The 22,779-nt window shown below is 43.5% G+C and overlaps 1 protein-coding gene across 1 annotated transcript in view; it reads right to left on the bottom strand.

Moving 5' to 3' along the window:
* Nucleotides 1-200: 200 nt before the first annotated feature.
* The window catches only part of cntn3b (contactin 3b), a 70,920-nt gene continuing 48,341 nt past the window's right edge, over nucleotides 201-22,779 (bottom strand). Inside the window, exons 11-23 of the mRNA XM_053867763.1 lie at nucleotides 22,031-22,181; nucleotides 19,854-19,981; nucleotides 17,569-17,744; nucleotides 11,073-11,190; nucleotides 10,174-10,332; nucleotides 9,947-10,096; nucleotides 8,688-8,758; nucleotides 8,087-8,321; nucleotides 7,284-7,393; nucleotides 5,029-5,215; nucleotides 4,349-4,461; nucleotides 4,115-4,280; nucleotides 201-3,702 (exon numbers count right to left, since the gene is read on the bottom strand). Coding sequence (XP_053723738.1) covers nucleotides 3,611-3,702; nucleotides 4,115-4,280; nucleotides 4,349-4,461; nucleotides 5,029-5,215; nucleotides 7,284-7,393; nucleotides 8,087-8,321; nucleotides 8,688-8,758; nucleotides 9,947-10,096; nucleotides 10,174-10,332; nucleotides 11,073-11,190; nucleotides 17,569-17,744; nucleotides 19,854-19,981; nucleotides 22,031-22,181 — 1,856 coding nt within the window. The 3' untranslated portion in view covers nucleotides 201-3,610. The remainder of the gene's footprint in view (nucleotides 3,703-4,114; nucleotides 4,281-4,348; nucleotides 4,462-5,028; nucleotides 5,216-7,283; nucleotides 7,394-8,086; nucleotides 8,322-8,687; nucleotides 8,759-9,946; nucleotides 10,097-10,173; nucleotides 10,333-11,072; nucleotides 11,191-17,568; nucleotides 17,745-19,853; nucleotides 19,982-22,030; nucleotides 22,182-22,779) is intronic.

Consider the following 22,779-nt stretch of genomic DNA (forward strand, 5'->3'; position numbering starts at 1 on the left):
ACCAAGAGCGCCATCAAGTGGCCTCTGTTTCATCAACCCTGCAATACTGTTTCATGATACCTCATCTAACCGTCACTTCTGTTTACAAACAAACCAATGAGCAGTCGATAAAACAAAACTTACCGGCATGTCGTAGTTGGAAATGATCTAAAACACGAGTCGATCATCTCAAGGAATGAAAAGACAACGGGCTGGTATAAGCAATTTTATTAAGTTACGGTTTTAGAAAAAAAGAATCTCAACACAAACTCACAAACAATGATTAACATGCACGATTTTAGTATACAAGACGAAACAGTTACTTTTCAATATGAAAACGTCTTTCTACAGGTCAGTATCTCACAGAGATCATTGATTAATACATCAGTATTAAGGTCGCGAGGACACACTATATAAAAGCAGTAAGTTCGTCTTGGATGGCCATGTTGGAAAAATATACGCAAGCTATTTACACGGCACCACGTTCCATTCTCACGACACTGAGCACTCACAAAATAAAGCGACACTTCTATCAATCAAAACATCTTTTTCATCAACTCAAAGGAAAAGCAGGATTTCTTTTTATCGACAAACGTGTGAAGAAAACATGTTTCATGTGTTTAGCGTGTTGTGATTTCCACAGCATCTGTGTTTCATGACAAATTTCCAGCATCAATACACTGACTTCTAACACCACTGTGGACTTTATAGCGAAGAATGAAGCCAAGTTTCTCATATTAAAATGTGTATTTCAGTCACCAGTAGAGATCTGAGCATTTAATGAACTCACTTTTCCGCAGGTGTTAAATTAAAACGGTCCTTTTTCTTCACACATGAGGTGAATCTCATTCCACTGCAGAGGTTGTGAATAGACTGCGTGTTGAATCTTGATTTTATTTTCAAGCTGTCAAGAGCATTTGCAAATTGAAAAAAAAAAAAAAAAAAAAAACTTCAATATGTGTGACTCAATAGAGGCGTTGCTAATTTGTGAAAAGTTAAAACACAACGTGACACATCTTTTCATCGTTGTTTGTGAAGAAGTGGGCTGAAGTACAACATGACAACAAGCGCCAGTTGAACTACTTTTCGGAGGCGCGCGGCGGCCGTGATGCGGAAAATACAAGCCTAACAAGCAGATTTGAAGCGACACTGAAATATCAATCGATTCAGACCATTAAATAAATAAGATTTCACAATCAAAATGCTATTACCGTCTAAAATAAACACAAAAGGTGAAGCGGTGCTTATCGCTCAATAAGGACAGAAAAAACAAAAAAACATTTTCCCATTGGCTGGACTTTAGCAGTCTCACCAGCAACCACAAGAGCTTTATGAAACCAGTCAAGGAGCAGATAGCACAGCCTGATTATGTCAGCTGTTTAGATTTTTAAGAGTCCTCTGAGATCTGCACACCTGTTCAGACCAACAAGAGAGGACACGCAGTCACCTTGCATCAATTCCTTGTGCTTTCATTTGACTTTGAGGGGTGGCGGGGGTGTGTGTGTGTGTGTGGGGGGGGGGGTGCGGAGGGAGCAGCCTGTGTGCAAAACCACTGACAACGTCATCCTTCGAGCGAATGACACTGCCCCCATGTTGAGCAAAGGCACAGTAAATGTGTTGCAGTGCAGCCCCATCCTTCACGGAACACCATCGTCGAGACCCCTGGTCATCCGCTTTTACCCGGCTGCCATTTGACAGACTCTTCCACTTGGTTAAAAAGTGTGAAAAATGGCTCCCCCCGGCTGCAGCGCGAGGCTCTTTTGTGATTGTTCAGTCTGCTGTGAGTCGACTACACGACGGGGATCTGGAGGTGACATGACAGTCCTTCTCAATAAAGGCTTATTCACCATCATTAATTGCCCGTGAATTATACAACAAATGAAATCATACATTTATTACACCACAGACCACTTGGACCCACCGGATTTATTAATACACAGCGGCTTTCATAAAGCTTCCTACCCCTTTTTGTCTTTCCTTATACAGTGGAACCTCGGTTTTCAAACCTCCCAGACTTCGAACCAATCGGAGTTTGAACAAAAATTTCGGGATTTTTTTTGTTCAGATTTCGAACGAAAATCCAGAACTCGAACATGACGCGTGCGGACCGATCAGCTGACCCACGACGCGCTTTGTTATTGTGTATAACGCAGCCTCTGTATGCAGACGTGTCCCGTTAGCTACATTTACTGACTGTATTTTCTTCATATTGAGGTGTAAAACCTTTCCTGTCTCCGCACTGGACCGTGGTAGAGTGTCACAGGGGAGGTGCTCGCTCTCCACACCTCCACTCCAGGGTTTGATGTCCTGTTGTGGGCTGGAGCTGGGACAGGGATGAGGCGAGTCTGGGACAGAGCGTGACTTGGTTTATGACTTTGTCACAGCCAAACTGCACAGAAGCGCACATTCAGAGCTGGACACGCACCGGGCACCTCTTCACTTCTGGAGAGACGTCACTCACTCGGCAACCCCTCCCACATGCAGCGGCCACACACATAGAGGAACAGCGCACCTGCAGCAGACACTCTACATTCACTCCTACAAAAGACTATTTTAAGGCTTGGAACGCATTATTTCTTTTTTCCATTCATTGTAATGGGAAAAATCGATTCAGATTTCGAACAATTCGCTTCTTGAATAGCCGTCTGGAACGGATTGTGGTCGAGAACCGAGGTGCCACTGTATTAGAAATGTGATCAATATACTACTCGCCAATACTAATCTTTCTCTACATCCTCTCTTGCTTGTTAAAGGAACATATTAGCAAATTAAAGGTTTTGCCGAATGTCGAGGGAAAAGCTCTAGTGAAGGCACTATAATCCTGTAGTTGGTTGTGCATTGGGCAGGCTGGTCATCTTGCATGTATTGTACACGTAACATGATCTACGTATATAGCACAGGGGTCGTCTAAATGCAGAGAAGGTGCAGGCCTCGTGGGATCTGCCTGACACAGAACCTCTGCATGTCTCCTCTTGGCAATCAGAGCCGATTTTTCTCTGGAGAGGCTGAGAATGCTGAGTGCGATGGGCATTTATTATTTAGGGGCTTGAGATAGAGAACAAAATGCCAAGCTCTTTCACGGTGTTGTAGAGGAAGCCTGAAGCGCTGACGCCTCTCCACAGGGTCTAATTGTATTTTAGTACGTCGGGAAAAATCGGTTTGAGGCACAGTTCAAATCCATGTATAATGTGCGTCTAGACAAAAAAAAAAAAAAAGGCGAGTTCGCCACGACCGAATCGGAACCAATCTGCACCCCGTAAAAAAGGAGCCTTTCATTTTTGGGAAAAAATAAAATAAAATGATGAAACATAGGATGGCAGCAAATTTGGTATTGTCACGATAAAGGGATTTTAAGGCAGCAGTATCCCCAGAAGGTACTCGACATGTCGACATCATAACCTGTCAAATAAAAAGTGACGCGCAGTATGTCGGCAGAAACACTGACGGTAAATCATGCACACAGTTCGTTTCCATCCAAATTTGTGGTGTGGTCCCTTAAAAGAGTTTGGCAGGGTACTGTTTTTTTTTTTTTTTTGCCTTCGCCCAGGCCTTCTGCTGTTCCCAAGGAGGGTCAACATCAGACGTGATGACCGAAGAGCAGAGCAGGAGGGAGAGCGCTTCGGATGGGCCATCACCAGACGAAACACAGGAGTAAATAGATGAGGACTGCAGAGAGGTGCAGTGAGCTCAGGCGGCTTGCTCCTGATCCCCTCGCTCCCATGCCTGCAACCAACACAGCCAGTCAAACACAGCACACTCTCCCGTGCTATCGTCCAAATTTATGAGCTGCCGTCATAAATCAAATGCACACAAATACTGCATTTCATTACCAGATATACCGAGAAGTCCCTATAACAAACGGCACCATCGTGTAGTCAGAGTGAAGGCAGCGGAGAACTGGTGCAAGCCAGTCAGCGAGGAATTATAGCCCCATGGCAGAGATGGATGACACTGTACACGCATTTCTAAAAAGGTCACTTTTCTCACACTCACAATAAGTCCATTACACATGCTCAGGGAGGGACGCGCCCAAGCTAAATTAAATGTTCACTTTGAATTATTGAACCCTCCTCTTGTGTTTTGCCTGTGACCAAATTGGATCGGAGCTGTGGCGTGAAGGGAAGAGTCTGCTTACTGAGTTTGTGGATGTCGATGGGCTCGCTGCCCGCACCTTCCCCGCCCTCACTCATGGCCTTGATCTGGATGAAATAGTTGTCATTGGTGGACAGACTGAGCTCCGTGGTGGTTTTGTCGGTCCGCACGGTGTGGACATCGCCGTAGCGATGTCGCTTCAGCAGCACCTGATGGCGCACAAAGTGTCAACCTTGGACTGAAGAATAGGAGAGATTTACAGTGAATCGTAACCCACCAAATACCCGGTGACCTTTGACTCCGTCTCCATGGCTACGACAGGATCCCAGTGAATCTTGAGAGTGGAGCCTATCAGGGTCCATTGTATGTTGAGAGGGGGGCGGTCTGGAGCTGGAAAAAGATCCCCAAGGAGGAGTTCACAAAAGCGTTCCATATTAATAATAATAATGCAGCATGCTTTAAAGAGAACAGCTCAGGCTGACAACTCCTGTTTTGATGTAAGACACTTGGAATGAATTGACATGACGGCTCATGCTGTTTTGAAACAACCCCAGGCTTTACAAAACGCTTTTTCTTTTTTACTGTAGAATCAAATTCTGGCACTGTTTCGGGTGCCCTTGATGGTCAATTATGGCAGGGTAAAAGTGATACAGGCAGAAGGGAATAAACTCTTTGATCTTCTCTGGAAACGGCAGAATGCTACAGTACTTTTTTTTTCTAACTCCCTTGTTTGAAATCCCTCAAGAATGCAGCCTCTCAACGCGTCTTGTTCTCTTTCTACTTGTCATCTCACACACCTGCAATCACTCCAGCTTCATTCTTCTCAGCCAGTTTTTTTTAAGACATTTTATTCGAGCAAGGACGGAAGTATCGAACCGTCCGTTTGTGGAAACGCTGAATGAGTGAGAATGACAAAGATGTTTGTTGTTCTTTCTGCGTGAAGGGGCTTTTACTCACGTGATTTCTTTGTCGTGATGTTGATCGGCGCTGACTGCGGTCCGGGCCCGGCGGTATTGATGGCAGCCACTGAGAGGTAGAATGCTGTGTTTGCCTTCAGCCCTGTGATGTTCACCAACGTGAAGTTTCTGGAAACCCGCACTTTGCCAACAGTGTCAGGCTTGGTGTCGTCTTCCCAGTAAACAATCTGTTCAAGATGAGCAAGACATCAAAGAGGCATTTTATTACCTCTGGCTGAAGTACCCACACTTTCTAGACTTACAAAGATGACTATCTCATTGTAATCCACCCACGCTTTTAAAACATGAACCATTTGGACAGGGATGCAAATCTTTTTCCTCTTGCTAAAAAAGTGCTTCATTCTTCTATTACTGAAGAAAAAAAGTCACCCTTTCAGAAAGTGAGCCACAGTGTATTTTGGTGTATGACTGGCCAGATTTTCTTCTCCTTCTCGCACCCCGGAGGCAGCACCTTTCGTTGAACATAACAGCATTTGAACAGCTCCTCTGTCATGATGTGCTTTTATTTTGTCGGTACATTTCCTGTTTTCTCCCCACTACGTCCTTCTGAGCTTGATCTACTAATGGAACACACCTGTGACTGATCCTACAATCAACTTCACCTGCTTATCTGCCCTGTTGTCCCAGTGCTGTGCGCCAGATGGTCATCGCACATGGCTCTTTCGTGGTTATTCCCGGTCTGTTTTCCATTCGTGTTTACGTCTGGTCTTTGAGCTTTTAAAGTTTAATTTATATTTGAGTCACTTCCACTCTGCCACATGTCTTCTGTTTTCTTTCTCTGTGTTTCCACCACAGGCATATTTTGTGTGCTCTGTATTTCTCCCTCCTCCCTGTGAGTTTTTGACCACCATGTAACTTGTTTTTTTTACTGGACTATTTATCGGCACAGTCGTGAGTCTGTCATGTATTCCATGTGCATGCACTTGGTCTCCATATCAGCGTGTGATTGTGTTTGTGTTCTGATTCTTGTTTGTTCAGTTTCCAGATTTCTTCCGCCGTGTTTTACTCCCGGTTTGGTGACGCTCTCGGTTCTTCCTTCTGTCCTGTGCTATTTCGTGAATGAATAAATTGTTAACTTGTATTCTCATTGAGTCTTTTTGCGATTGCTTACTACTTGCACTTTCTGTGCAAGTTCACACGTCCCCTGACATCCTCGACCTTGTTTTGCGACAATGTCGGGTTTTTTTTTTTTCAGGCTTGAAAAAATGGACATTTCTATAGTCTGTTCAGGCAAGATGGCTTACAAGGTCAAAGCACTACAGCAAGGTTGTGTATGACACTTCATTAATCACATCACCTCAGCAAAATAAGTGAATGCATTAAACAAGGAAATTGTAAAATTTCACAAGCAGATCCACAATCGCAGCGTACAACTGAAGCCTTCTTGTGTGGTTACAGAATTAAGTTCTGTTTTGAGGTAATAAGCCATATACAGTGGTGCCTCGGTTTTCGAACGTCCTGGGATTCGAACAAATCGGAGTTCAAGCAAAAAATCAGAGATTTCTTAGCTTCGGATTTCGAACGAAAATCCAGAACCTGAACGCCCCGAAAAAAGCCAGAACCGATCAGCTGACCCACGAAGCGCTTTGTTATTGTGTATAACGCAGCCTCTGTATGCAGACGTGTCCCGTTAGCTACATTTACTGACAGTTTTTTCTTCATACTGAGGTGTAAAACCTTTCCTGTCTCCACACTGGACCGTGGTAGAGTGTCACAGGGGAGGTGCTCGCTCTCCACATCTCCACTCCAGGGTTTGATGTCCTGTTGTGGGCTGGAGCTGGGACAGGGATGAGGCGAGTCTGGGACAGAGCGTGACTTGGTTTATGACTTTGTCACAGCCAAACTGCACAGAAGCGCACATTCAGAGCTGGACACGCACCGGGCACCTCTTCACTTCTGGAGAGACCTCACTCACTCGGCAACCCCTCCCACATGCAGCGGCCACACACAGAGGAACAGCGCACCTGCAGCAGACACTCTACATTCACTCCTACAAAAGACTATTTTAAGGCTTGGAACGCATTAGTTCTTTTTCCATTCATTGTAATGGGAAAAATCGATTCGATTTCTAACAATTCACTTCTCCGTCTGGAACGGATTGTGGTCAAGAACCGAGGTACCACTGTACATATATATATATAAAAATATAAAGAAGGAACAGCACAAGCATAAGGCAAAAAAACAACAACACTCGAATATTGCAAGGTGGGAAAAAGTCAGTGAGTCATAACATACCTCGTAGCCAAGCACTCGTTCAGGGATGGCTGGCAGAGCTTCCCAGATCACTTCAATTTGTGTTGCAGACACACTTCTGGCCCTAACCCTCTTCGGAGCTACACTGGGGACTAAAGAAACAAAGCACTCGTGAGAAATCCAAAGATCTGCTATCAAACACACTTACAGCGGCGAAAGAAAGGTGCAAAATAGAGCTGTGGTTTCAGGTAAAGGCTATTTCCTCTGTTCGTTTTTAATGGAATCTGTGACTGACACAGTGGGACGACTATCTAGCCGGCAAATTCAATTAACAGTCCATGACCCTGACAACACAGTATTGTAAGTCTCTGAAAGAGTTTCTTGTAATCCGCCGGCGAGATAACCAATATTCAGATGTACTGAGGTGAAAGACGTACAAGCAATGTGGAAATCTATACTGGCGTTGCTAGTTCTGTTCAGTTGGCCATTAGAAGTTAAATCCGGACCTGGGCAAAGTGTGGCCCTGGAGGCATGGCCCTGGTGACCAGTTTTTGTTTTTCGGACCTCAGAAGGTAGGTCAAGCAATTAAGATTCATTTACTTTATTATTCAATTACCGTAATATATTTTACCCTAATATACTTCTAATATATTAATATAAAATATATTTCGGAAGACAAAGTAACGTCACATTTCGATATTCCGAATTTTTTTTCCTTCGTCTTCTCAGTGAAATGGCGAATTGGATCACATTTTTTTTGAAAAACTAAAACCATCAAATCTGCGAAAAAGTAATTCCATAAGGAAATAAAGTCTGATAAGCTCCGTTCTGCAAAAGCTCCATACCTTCCTCTGCTGAGTACACGGTAGCTATGGAGCTGAAGGGCCCCTCCCCACGGTTGTTGTAAGCTCCCACTTTGACATCAAAGGGTGAGAAGGGCGTTACTGAGTCATTCTTGTAGACGTAGCGCGTCACACCCGGCGTGGACATGACAGCTCGCGTCCACATGACTTTTCCCTTCCGTCTGAATGCGATGATGTAACCAAAGCCTTCTCCGTTCTGCAGTTCCTCTGGCACAGGCTGGGAGCAAAACACAGAACTACAGTGATATTAAAAAGCATACAGACAGGGGAACGGACAGATCCGCCTCTGAGATGATCCCCCAACAGTCGTGACTAAACAAAGCTTTTCTCTTTAGTGCTGCAGATTCACCTTTTTTTTTAACCTCGTCTTCTTACAGAGTCATTGTGAGTAAAGTGCAGGGCTCATCAAAGGATGTGCACTCTGTCCCTGCATTTGGTGGGATGGATGGCACTTGGAAGCAGAGCCAGAGGAGAGATCTCCCTTTTTAATGTGGGTCATAAAATTGCTCAGTTCAATTCTGCACAATTAAGCAGGCCATTACTCGGCGAAAGAACGAACAGTAAAATGTGACAGATGACTTACCTCCCATGTTATCACTAATTCAGACTTGGTGCCGCCTCCACCTCCGACATCAGTAGGAGCTGCGTCGGGAACTGTGAAGGGAAAACCCAAAGGGGGGCAATTACGAAACACTTTCCAAAGCTCAACGACAACACTCCATGCTACTCATGGTCTCATGACAAAGCTACCTGCTGCTGATACTGTCATCCATTTTACACTTCATAAAATCTGTCACACTGCGCTAAAGCAAACATCTCAGGGGGGAGTGGATAACTAAGATTGCCCAAATGTCACAGTGAATAAACAGGAAGCCTTGGTGTTTCATGTGTTTTGCAATCAATTCAGCTTGGGCCAAAACACTTTGTGCGCCGCGATGTGATGACAAAACTGATGGCCTAGGTGGAGGAGCGTCCATGCGCATCCTCGTAGTATCTTTCAGTCGATGGAGCATTCCGTTTAATATGTCATTTCAGCAAATGATGCGAAAAAAAAAGACATTTACATCTGACAGTGATCTCTCATGTGGGGTAGCCTGTGACCGGCGGGGAATGTGATGATAGTTTCCATTCTCTGGGTAAACTGAAACATGTATTCTTATTTGGGTACCATTCAGAATTTTGGAGAGGGCAGGGATCTCCCCCTGCAGGACAGAGGGCCCCTACGCTGGGGACACTGACCCCGGCAGCGTTTACTGCTGTTGTAGTGAAGTGACTCACAAAGTCAGTGCTCCCTCATCGTCTGTTGAGCATGACTCTGTCTTTTAACTGGTCCTCAAAGGGTCGGGGTGGTGCAGGTTTTCGTTCCATCCAAAGAAGCACATGCGTTTTAACCAATAAGGTATCAACTGAAACAGAGACCCAATTGGTGACGCTGTATCTACAACATGGGTTGAAACAAAAAACTGCACCACCCTTTGAGAACTTGTTTGGAAACTGCTGAGGGAGACTGCTTGTACAGTACAGGTCTCCTGTACCTCCAGAGTTGCACAGTTGTAAAAAAAAAAAAAAAAAAAGTTTCTGGAGTGTTGGAAACTGGCGTACCCAAAGGAAACCCATGCAAGAGAACATACACCCTGTTCACATCCAACTCAGGGCTCCCTCGACCTGGAAGAGAACGTTGGCCCATTTTGCTGAAAGGCATCAACCACCAAAATATTTTATTTTCCCAACAGTTTTTCCACACATTTTTACCATGTGAAACTCAACACCTCACTCTATTTGCCTCCCTCTGTTCTAAACTTTGACTCTATGTGTCAAGGGTATCTGCGTTACAGTACATACTTGCATCCTCTGTCCTGGTCTTGGCTGAGGGCGGACTGGGTTCCCCGAGGCCCACATTATTACGGGCCACTACTCTGAACTCGAACTCCACCCACGCGTTCAGACCGACCACTGTAGCTGTCAACAAGTTCCCATTCACGACCTCTGGGACTGTAAAGGAGAAGCAAGATCTTTACAGACACGGCAGAAAGAAAATCTTGAAAAAAAAAAACGGCGCAAAAAGCAACCTGTGTCGACAGCTTGCCATCCAACGGTGAAAGGCGTTCTCCCCTGGATGATGTAACCTGTAATGGGACTGCCGTTGTCTCTTCCAGGAGTCCACGAGAGCTGCGCCGTGCTGTCTGTGATCTCCTCCACTGTTACTTTGTCAGGAGGCCCTGGTGGACCTAAATCAATGGCACAATGAGCCTAGTGAGCTTCCTTCCAATCCCAGCGACTCTCCTCAGACCATCACACTGCCTTTAATGAAGAGTTCAGCCTTGTGCGTGCATGTGGGGACTCCTTATTCTCCACCTCGCCGCTGACTGATCACAGGCACTCGAAACTAGATATTGGATATGATCATTCATGAGGCAAGGGACAAGCGGGGTGGCGGGGGGGAGAAACAAAGCCATGGATTTGCTCGGGTTGTGCGGTGGTTGCATAGCTACATTATTCAAATGTTTTCCATGATATATTGCGGATGTAAAATGACCCAATTATAGTCATTTTCCATGACAAACGCCGCTTTCTCGTAGCACCTGGGACAGCTATTACAGCTTGGTCAGGGCGTGAATACCGATGTAAGTCACCGGAGATAAGGCAGAACTCAGGGGTGGTTGATATATGAAGTATGCATCAACAAACTAACCTCAGCTGAGCCGCTAGAAGCATGTGCCTGCGTGTTGTGTTACACTCCAGCAGCACATATATAATGTAAACACAAGCTGTCATAACTCTGACAGAAGCAGCATCAATTGCTGTTTTTCTTCAATGTACATTGCAGGAAGCCTCAGGGATTCTTTGTATTCTCGGCTGTCAGACCTCCCCATGTCTCCCGCAGATGCTTTCCCTCACAGCGGAGAGCCGCATAGATGCAGCACTTTTTCTTTCACTCCGGACTAGTGAAGAATAAAACAATGGATACCTTTGACCACCAGGATGGCAGACGTGGACAGGGTCTCCACATCTGTGTCGATGAGGCACACGTACTTCCCCCCGTGGTTCAGCTGGATGTTACGGACCATTAGATCCCCCGATATAGTCTGAACAAGATCAGACATTTCACGTTAGAAAAAGGCAAGAAAAAAAATCAACCATGTACTTTGGTTTTATCATCCTGCTCTTGTCTGTTTTAACATTTCATAAAAATCTTCCAGAGGCCGTTGAGTTCCGCATATGTACTCTGGACAAATAAAGCTCTTGGCTGTCCTTCAAGTCGTAACCCCAACATCCCGCCCCCACTCTGCCACAAACAGCTACAAGCTAGGTGCAGCAGAAAAACAAACACAGACTGGTTAATTGGCACGATGGGGCTAATTACACTGTCATTACACAAGCATAGGAAAGTATGAGAGCGAGACACAAATATTGTGTAACAGAAGAGGAACCCATGTTAGAGGTCATGAGGCAACAAATATAGTTGACTTTATATAAGAACACATTGTCCAGCTGTATTAAACTCATCCACAATATAATGCGATTTCCCTTTTGTGTGTTTTGTCGTATTTAAATCCTGATATCTGTAGGCTGAAGTGGCGAACCATTGCTTTTCATTGAGAAGAAGTCTCTCTCAATCATTTAGCAGAGATCAAATTCTATATTCAAACTCTATATATTTCCCTCTTTGAAAATCTTGTTGGAAACAGTGGACACTTCACAGATCAAATCCCACTGACGCCAGTAAAATGAAGCATTGTTAAAATAGTGACAGAATGATGACTGAATTTTTTTATGTGGACTGAGGATATGTGAGGGCGACACCATACTAACCTTTGTGTCAAAATGTTGGAATTGCTTGAAAAATTGAAGCCACTGTTTCATGAAGCTTCATAAGCTTATGATGGTTACACATGTTTTCAGCACCGTGAAAACACGTGTAACCATTAAAACAATACCAAGAAGAAAATAAATCAGTTGATGTGTTAAGGCAAAACAGACTATGCATGAATCGCTCACATTAGCTAAAGATAGCAGCGACTTTTTAGGGGTCTATAAGAGTAAAATATAAATCAAGCTAAAGCATATGTCGAATGAAATATCCTTAAATGCACTGTGAGGTCCGAAAAAAATGGAAACTAGGTGAAGATGACCGACAAAGTTCCAGTATTGAAATTTATTTGAGAAACCTGAGGCTATGTTCTGTTGAAAAAAACATGAATAACCATCTCACTGGCCATATATAACCTTTCAGTTGAGCACATGGGAGAGAGACAAGTCAGCTCGGGCAGCATGACAGCCGCGCAACACAGCCCTATACACCATAGGAGACGGTACCAAATGAACAATAGCCTCCATGCATCTGCCTCCCTGTCAGTCAGTGAGAAATCAGAACGATCTAAAAATGTGTTCTTTGATTCGCGCGGCCATCTGCGGTCACCTATGTTAATGTTCTGCCTTACGAGTCTGAGAGCTCATGAGGTGTGTTCCCTTGAGAGTCGCCCCTCGAACAAGCCTGTCACAAAACATGTCAGTCAGTGAGAAGCAGCGCGTTGCTTTAGAAGGGAATCACCGGGGACTGACCCAGGTGAGGCTCGCCGCAGTCACTGCACCTTTCATCAGCCCTGGCGCGGAGTGATCAGAGATCCTCTCAGCAGAAACCGGACATGAACGACTGGCTCTCAGAGGGACCTGACAAGAGCAGAGCCAAGTCAAACTGCATCGCGCTCACTACTCCTGCTCTCTCTTGCACTCCTCTCTTTGCTTTTCGCGGCAGCCAAAGAGTCTTATTCACACGGTGTCATCAGCCACCTGGCGAACCCCATCGTGCGCCGTGAGAATGGAGGGCTCTGCTTTGGCAGGAAGGAAGTGATGAGGCAGATTTGCTTTCATTAAGGAAATGAATTCATCCGAAGCTGTTGAGCAGAGAGGTGGTAATCTCTCTGGACAGGGGAAGCAGGTTCTAGGAAAACTATATCTCATTATAGCTCGGCGCTCATTAATAATTGTCCTTTGTAGGTAGATACGAGGGCACGGGCGGCGGAATGTTGTGCCACATCCGCTGATCCTGCAAAAGGAGCAAAACCCCACACAGGAATAAACCCAGATGGCAGGTTTCTTTCTTGAACCATCATGGTTTTGCCCTCACCATTTACACGTTGCTACATGTTTTAACCCTGCAAGTAGAGCCGGGGATTAAAATTTCCAGAAGCTTTCTTGGAAACCAGAGACGACTCTGACTCATGTAAGTCCATCAAATATTAGAATAAAACCAGGGCCAGACGTTGCACTGGAATAAAAACCCTAGAACACAAACCTGATCCGTGTAAATATCATGGATATTGCTGTCAAATTATTTTGGCTTGACTTGTGTTCTCCCTGTTCTGTCTCAGTGAGAAGCACAATAATGACACACACCTGGAGCCACTCAACAATCAACAGCTCTCTGGTTCTGCTATGTGCCGCAACGTACAGGCGCTGATTTTTGTTATTTCTGCTCTCGCTACCGTACTGTTTTCCTTTTTCTTGGTGCGTGCTCACTTGTGGGTCATGCTGTATCTCTGTGCTTTGAACTCCCACCCTTCTCCGGTTTCTTTCTTCGTTCAGCCTTGTGCAAGTTGGATCACCACATACTCAGCATCTGTCGGACTTTTTTCTGTTTCATGCCAGACTTCTGACTGCCGCGATTTCTTCAGTTCTGTTTCATAACTTATAACTCATAACCCCCTACACTCTGAGCGTGTTGACCGCCATGTCTTCCAGTCATTCCTTGTTCCCTATCCTTTTGTTTTCTTCCATAATATGATCCTTAACTCAGTTCATGTGTTCTACTGCTATTTCAATTGCAGTTTTCTTCAATCCACACATCCTCACTCCGATGGCGTAATAAATGAATGTTGGAAAAGTGGACTTCTCCGTCCTATGCATCCGCTTCAAGTGGTTCCTCAGTAAAGCCATACAGGATCTGACTGGATTCATTCAAGAGTCAGTTAGAAATCTTTGAATATCTGAATATCCCAAACAGATGATTCTTTTTTTTTGGACTCACTTTCTAAGTACACTTTGTTCCTGTTCCTCATTGTTCCAGTTACATGGTAGTTATAAAAAATACTCATAATATATTGTGAAATATAAATGTTGCATTATATTGACGTAAAACATATGAGACTTAAATAAATCCCGTCAAAATGTTCAACTTATGACTCCTCGCGTCTACGTCAGGTAGTTCATTACCTTTTATTCAATATAATATTTCTGAATAATTTTCTTATAATTATTTGTTCATGACATAGTTCACTATATACAAAGGTGTTGCATCTATTTTCCTCCAGTTACTGTGGCACCTCTTAGTGGTCCAAATCCTGTCAGCAGTCTGAGTCTTTTCTCACAATGTCTTCATTAGGTCTTACTCTATGAATATCTTCATCACTGCCACTCGCGCCTGTCTCTTCGCTGCGAGTCAGTCCCCAAAAGGCAACTCACGCCCCAGCTGGGCTTCGGTAGATTTGGACTGTTACTGCAGCAAAGTAACCATGTTGTGACATTTTTTTTCCAGTGTCAGTGCCACTTGTCTCATCCTCTCCTTATGGAATTGGGGTAAGCAATCATGCTGGATAAAGATCTTTGCCTGTTCATCCAACACTTTATCCGCCTCGGGCTGCCCTCAGACGTGGCCCCCTCTTCGTGGTCTCCTCCTGAACTGTGACGCTGATGGCATGAATCAGCACTGCTTTTTGTGTCCCTTCATTTCGCCAAGGATATTCGCAATAAAATGTGTCATATTTTATCAGATTGCAATCTCTCTGACGAAAAATACATTCCTATGTTCTTCGCTGACGCCTTCATTCTGGCAACTGTTATCGCAGCTTCATCAAACTTTCCAACATCAGGAGGTTCCACAGCTGTCATGTTCTTCAGTACAGTAGTGCAGGTGTCTTTCTGACGTTCAGATGATGCAAACGGAAGCAACCGACTTCTGCCAAGTTTGCCATGTTTTCTTCTTGTTCTTTTCCTTTCAGCTTCTCCCTTCACGGTCTCCACAGCGGATCATCCTCCTCCATCTCACCCTGTCCTCTGCTTCCTCTTCTCTCAAACCTACAAACCTCATGTCCTCCTTCACCACCTCCATCAATCTCCTCTTTGACCTTCCTCTCCACCTTCTACCTGGCAGTTCCGACCTCAACATCTTCCTACCAATGTACTGGCTCTCTCTCTCTCCTCTGTACATGTCCAAACCATCTCCATCTCGCCTCTCTGACTTGGTCTCCTACACACCTGAGCACATGTGCTGTCCCTCTGATCCTCTCCATCCTGCTCACTCCCAGAGAGAAGCTCAGCATCTTCATCTCTGCTACCTCCAGCTCTGCCTCCTGACTTTTCCTCAGTGCCACTGTTTCCAAACCATACAACATCGCTGGCCTCACCACCCTTTGGACACTTTCCCTTTCATCCTTGCCGACACACTTGTGTCATACATCACACCCGACACTTTTTGCCATGTCTATACAACCTTAGAAGGAAGGTGTTTCCCCCAGAGTTTTTCACTTATTGGCTTATTAAATGCAGGTTATCTGGAAGATCCCAATGTGCAGACTGAAACAAAATGTAATCTAAGTGTATAACAGCCATTTGCTGGGTGGAAACACACCCTGGAGACGTCAGTCCACCTGGACAAGTCACTATAATATCAGCAGTAATCTGTTCATGGCTAAATGTTCAACCTTCCACATATGAGTGACAGTGATCACAAAAACTGTCACCCGGTGATAAATGACACGCGAGAGAAGCCCGAGATATGCAAGAAGTCATTTCCTCTTGACAAGCGCTGAACATTGAATTGTCTTCCCCCTTCATCAGACGGAACAAATATTTAACAAAGAGCTACATGTCATTTCTTTTCTTCTTCTTTCTTCCCATAGCACAAGGATTTCAGATGAGCACACGAGCAGTGGCCGTGATGAACGCCAGTCAGCTCATTACTTGAGTCATTCTGGGCAGGAGATTTATAAATAAATATGCAAATGGAATTATTGTAGAGGGAAGTGATAAGAAAACGCTGTCCCTTGAGGTACGGAAATTAGAAATGAAAGGCTTGAACGGTGTAACGCCTTTATTCATCAGTATGCATTCGTGTGACTGGAAAGGCAGTTTAGACCTAAAGATTTCTGACCCATGGGAGCAACAGTTAACAGTTAGAAATCACGACATTAGAGCATAGAGAGAGAGATTCCTTTTTTCATCTCATTGTTGCACAATGCGGCGGGTTGGTTTGGAGTGGGTTTATCTTATGACTGTTGTCGATCTTGTGGCGACTGCAGTTTGGGTGGCTATCGAAGGCGATAGAAATAAAGTCCAAATTGTGATGGCCTGTCACGGGAGCTACCTTTTTCCTGAACCGAGGCTCTCAGGGGGTGATTCAGGGGTCAGAACCCATCAGAAGCGGTCTACGGAAGGAAAAGCAGCGAGCCAGTGACAGGGCCGTGACTCATTGTTACATCACAGTTTGTTGCTGTGAGGCTCCACAGCTACACACCATTCAGGCTGCACACGCTGACCTCGTCCGCTGCTGAATGGGGAAGTGAACTTGAGAACTGCTGCGAGAGCCGACGACAAAAGACTGAGGAAGCACAGTCAACTCCACCGACTCGTCTTTCCTCAAAAAGGACTTTTCTGTCACGCGGTCAGGTTGGCCCTCTGAATTAATGTTGTCAATATTTGCATGCGACATCACATGCAGAAGACAACACCACTGCCTCATTTATGATGCAAGAGCCTCATTATGTAAATGTTAATATAGTTTCTTGCTGTCTGTTTATAACCACAGCTTCCTTGTTATCTCAAAACTCTAGTACAACTGGATAGAAATAATGATCATGTTCTTATGCTTGAACTTCTGTCGTGACATTAAAAAGACAGAGATAGGAAGCAAGGCGAGTGAGCTCCCTCCACCTTCATTTGTCTTGTCCATCCTTTCGAGTCACACAAATCTACTTCCTGTTCTTCTCCAGCTTTTCCTTACCTCTACGATAATGTTCGTCTCACATGTCCACCGTCTCTCCTCTCCAGATGTCAAAACAGCTTGGCCCGCCTGTCTCCGTCTCCATGCTAATCCCTCCAATATACACTTTTCTTATCAGGCCATTTTGCAGTTACTGGCAGTGGCCTCTTCTATCATCATGTCTCTTTGTCTCCAAACCAGAGGATTTGCACATACATTTCACTCGCCCATTTGAACATGTCCTACTGTTTCCCGTCTCAAAACATAAACAGTATAAGGCCAAATTGTAACATAACTAGGCGCCTCATTTTGCTGTTCCGTGCTGGCCTGAATAAAGTGACGCCTTTTTCTCAGTTGCTGTCCAAATGGCAACCCTTGCACCACTGGGGTATTATCGGTGCCACGGCAGAGCATACCCTCGCACACAACTCAGTATGGCCCAATTAATCCCGAAATAGCCAGAAAGGAGCTGAGCGAGATGACTCACCCCGCCCACTCTCTCGAAATGATCGCTGTCTCTTTGGAAGTCGATGAGCTGGCCGTTGAATGCCCACGAGAAGGAGACATCCAGAGCTGGATCTGAGGCAATCTGGCAGGGTAAGACAATGCTCTCACCAACGATAATCTCCATGTTAGTAGGCCTCATGGTGATTCTGGTGGGATCTGGCAAGACAACAGAGGACAGCGAGCGCATGTTAATATAGCTCCTCCGTGAGAACCTTCAGCAACCTCTGACCCCTCCACATTCGTGACTAAACTGAGTCGCCTTCATCATGAATCTTGTGCATGTGGAGCAACTTATTTTAATAAGCACTTAAAGTCCAAGAATATCCATTAGTAGCATTTAATGGCATCTCCGCTTCGCACTTTACGCTCCCCGATCAAATTGGAGCGGATTACGGAGATGAGATCACCATTCCCGCTGGTGACAGCGGTGGATCTCTGGGCGCCTTTAAGAGTATTTCGAGAAAGTCAGGGTAATTAAATTCTATTAGATTAAGTATTTCAGCCGAATAAAAGCTCATGAGAAACTTGGTGAGATTATAAATGCACACACAACGGAACGGTAAACTGCACACCAATTATTAGAGCATAATCAATGTAAACAAACCATTCTAACCGTATTTTATTTATCTGTGAACAGTGCGATCACAAACAGGCACTTCACCACTTAACAACGCAATACAATCTACCTCCTTATGCTCTTAAAGTTAACTGGTCTACAGCTTGGATACTGTGTTATTAAGTAAACCAGAATGAGTTTCTAACTGTGCATAATGGTACATTTGTATTATTTCTAATGGCGGGCCCAACTCCACCTACACTTCACGATAGGCAGTGCTGGAAATAAACTCATTAAAAACGTATAAAGCAGTAATGTAAAACTCAATGACTGGCAATATCAAAGGGGCAAAGGCAACAGTGAGTTTCGGTCTTCATAGGCTCTTCTCCAGAGTAATCTAGCAGTTTCTGTGTCAGTTTCTTGCAAACTGATTTATTTATTTATGTTATGCAGGTTTTTCATTTCCTTCGTGAGTGAGTTCTACATTCTCACTCGCACTATTCGAGTGTACATTTGTCTCAGTGTGGTTGTAAGTTCCCTCTTCTTCTCTGCTCCTCCTCATCATGAGTCTGAACAGTCTTTGTCGATGATGCGGTTGAAGGCTCTAAACATGACCCGCAGTGTTTGTCTCTCTATTAGCTCAGGTAACTTGTCGTTTTAGCAATCTGCCTTATACATTATTCTAATAGCCCTCTTCTGTAGCCGAAGCAGTGGGAGCATCATAATAGAGTACAGTGTTCTCAACGCTCTCTCATTCAAGAAGTATTTGAACTGGTTCACTGCCTACCACTGTCTTGATATATATGTGATGAATTAATCTCAATTAATCGCAGTTTAATCGTATGAGAATATTTGCCATAAGAATCCACATTTTTCAATTTCAATGAATTTGGTATATTACTGAATCAAATGATGGAACCATACATACATTTAAACAACAGAATATTGTTTATTTTGCATGAGTTTGACAGTAGCACAATAAATCACGATGGTGTCTATAGTCAAGTTTTTATATCACCTTATTTAAACTAAATCGCTTTTAATGTCTTGAAAATATTTGTTAAAGAATTTCAATTTTATACAAATTTCAAACTCCTGCACTCTAAATTAAAAATAAAAAATCTATCTATCTATATGTATATATATATATATATATATATATATATATATATATATATATTCTGCCGTTGGTTATGTGCTGTTTCCATGTGAGCCAGAATTTTTAGAAACTTATTCCATTAATTGTCAAACACAAGTTACTCTCGACATTTCGCTTACAAAATACTTTTTTTTTTCCACATTTTAGGGACAGTCTATTTGTGTCTTCTTTTTCTGTATTCTCAATTCGTGCTTTCAGGTTTGTTCCGACACTTTGCATATTCAGATCATTTACCCCCCAGAGTTATTTCAAAGCTATGTATTTGTTTCGTTGTTTGCAACAATCCTGTCATGATATGAAAAAACAAAAACAAAAAAAAACAACTACATATGAACTGTGATCTTGACATCACAAACACTGTTCTACATGAGCTCTGTCAAATGCTCCCTTTAGTGCTTCAATGCTAAATTAATTATTCATGCTAGCATTCAGTGTGCCTGTTTTTTTTTTTAAGTGCAAGGGTTGGACAGGGGTTTGAATTCAGGTCAACTCCCAGCAGTACTACTAGAAATTCCCTTCACTTCAAGAGGGAAAAAGTCAAATAAGCTACCTGTAATGATGAGCTTTCCAGTGGTGCTGGCCACTCCAAACTGATTCTTCGCGACACACGTGTAGCTGCCCGCGTCTTGTTTGGTTACATTGGCGATCTTGAGGGTTCCGTTGGAATACAGCGCTGTCCTGGGAAAGCAGAGAAGCAATAATGAGAAAACGTCTTTCTTCTTTTTATTTATTTATTTTCACTCTATTCCTCTGAGACGACTATTATTTATGCAAGCGTGGATAAACAACGGTGCAACTACATCCACATCTTTGAGGTCATTCAGCAGCAGGCAGCCTGATTCGACAACAGAACACAGCGGTAGGTACCTCGAAACATGCCACAAATAAGACTGTGATGACCACAAAAGGGAGTGATTTAAATCTCGTGCTTTCAATTACGTTGGTTCCACTGGCACGGCGACAATGATCAAGGGTTCAACGTCACAAACAAACAGGTGAACTTTTTAAAGACATAAGTTGAGCTGAGAATTTACGATAAGCATTGTTGGAAACCATCTTATTTTTTTTTCAGAGTGAGTGGGCAAGTAGTTATTTCTTTGACAGTGCGAGCCTTATTACTCGGTGTCTAAAGGGGGACTAACATCACAAGCTTTAATGTCTGGTATTTGGCTGAAATAATAAATATTTTGTTGGGCTGACTTCCTCTTATATAGGCTCAGCGTGATGCTGCTTTCTGACTGATGATCAGAGATCACAAACCCCTGCATGACAGAAAAGGATGTTACTTTTTTTCACTAGTTATTAGGCTGCTCTGTGCATGAGCGAACAAACAGCGGCATTTAAAATATTTATACCCTTTTTTTTCTCCTCGCTAATAAGCCATCGCTCGATGCCATAGGTATCTTTCTGTTAGCCGCAGTGTTGACCATCTGATGTGGTGATACGGGCCAGGAAGAATGGCACCAGTTAATGGCGTTTTTGTTGAGGTAATAACTGTAAGAAAAAAGCTATCAAAAGAACGGCAAAGCTTTGAAGATAAAGATGTAAAAGTTTTTCGTGTTGAACAACAACTGAAAGGAGGCTAAACAGAGCGTTGCTCATTAACGGCAGTGGCAATAGTTTCGGGGACCTTCGGCTGCTTCCAAAAGTTCCTTCAATTTAAATGAATGAAGAAAAAAAAAATGCCTCCTAGGATTTAATTTGCTTCCCTCTCTAGAAAGACTTGAAAGTGTGCAGTGGAAGGTCCCCTTAAATTAAGTCCTCTGTTTCTGCGTTCCCATTCATTCGCCATCAAATTCAATCTGCAGTTCCGTGAGTGTTGCGTTCGTCCAATTCTTCAACCCTCAAATGATTCCACTGTTTATACTGCTCTTCTTCAGAATTAACCATCTCTCTCTACACACTTTTGAGTGAACTTTGTCTCCTTTTGTCTCTTTTTGTCACCGGTAATAGACAACCAAATGCTGCTTTGGTGCCACCATCTGCACAGATCTAGTGCGGCACACCATAAAATAAAACACGGCCGTCACACTTATTCAACAGACATTTATATACCCCAAGTAAATAGCTCCTGTTCTGTTTTGACAAGATGCTCTTTTGTATTGTTTCCTTTCAAACCTTCAACTGAATAGAGTTAATTCAAGCAGTAAAAGCTGTTCCCTGACTACTCCAGGACGTCGGCATCCCCTTTCCGTCACGCCGATTGTCTCAAACTGCGACTCGATGCACATTTGAGTCCCAATCTATACCTTTCTTTTTCGCTACCTTCAGACTGAATTCCCAACTCTGTCATTTTCCCTTGTCCTCTGCCTTAAATGGTTCCTTCGACTTTTCAAAAGCTTTATTTCAGTGCCTGTGAGTGAGAAGTCAGACGGAAGGGGACAACAAACCGAACCACACACTCATGCGGAAAGCCTTGCTTCATTTGGTGTATTGTCTGCATGACTCGAGAGACTTCACAGCTTCTATAAAAAGTCTCCGCAGAACTCGCCTTGATAAAGTGCAACCTAATTGCCACTTGAAATGACAGGGGCAGCTTCTTTCACTGAACCCTTTAATATCTGTCCAAACAACAGCAAACTTTACCTACATTCACAATGGGACAAGAAGGTGATGTGAGTGCATGAAGTTGAAGAACTGCCATGCCTGCTCAAGTTTATGTCTCTCTGAACAAACATGCTCCTTCTGCGACCGGGAAAAATACCTTTCAGAATTGTGTCTTCTTACCTTTCACTCCTTTGCATGACCTCATTCCCTTTCTTCCAAAAGCTAATTGCTGGGGGTGAAGCTTGAGGCGTGCATTCCAAAGTGACTTCGCTGCCGGACCGAGCTTTTAGCAAAGCCCTTAATGGACTTCTGGAGAAACTGGGCGCTGAGGCTGTGTGTGCGAAGGTCCAGAGAAAAAGGGGTGAGATCACAAAATATGAGGGTGACCCAAACACAGACACACCACTCCTGTTAGCTGCTGTAAAATGCAACAAGGTTTTAAATCACGCCGGGAAAAAAAACGGACACACAAAAGTTGTTTTGCTCTTAGTCTCATCTATTAAAGACGGAGAATAAATGTTTGATAGTGACTTCAACACTGACAGGTCCACAGAGAGTTTGGACCCCACAGTTGCTGTTTAAACACCCCGGAATCTTTTCTGAGGCGTCCACAGACATTTGGAAAAAAGGCAGTGTATATATGTAAAGTAAAAGCACTTCCATCCGCACTTTTGGGAGATGGAATATAATATGATTCAGTTATATAACCCATATATATATATATATATATATATATATATATATATATATATATATATATGCGAAAACTACAGATTACTATGTGCACTGCCTTTTTCCAAATGTTTGTGGATGCCTCAGTGTATATATATATATATATATATATATATATATATATATATATATATATATATATATATATATATATATATGTATATTTCGTGAGGTTTCATGAAACAGTATTGAAGGGT

The sequence above is a fragment of the Synchiropus splendidus genome, chromosome 6 (assembly GCF_027744825.2).
Source record: "Synchiropus splendidus isolate RoL2022-P1 chromosome 6, RoL_Sspl_1.0, whole genome shotgun sequence".
Lineage (NCBI taxonomy): Eukaryota > Metazoa > Chordata > Actinopteri > Syngnathiformes > Callionymidae > Synchiropus > Synchiropus splendidus.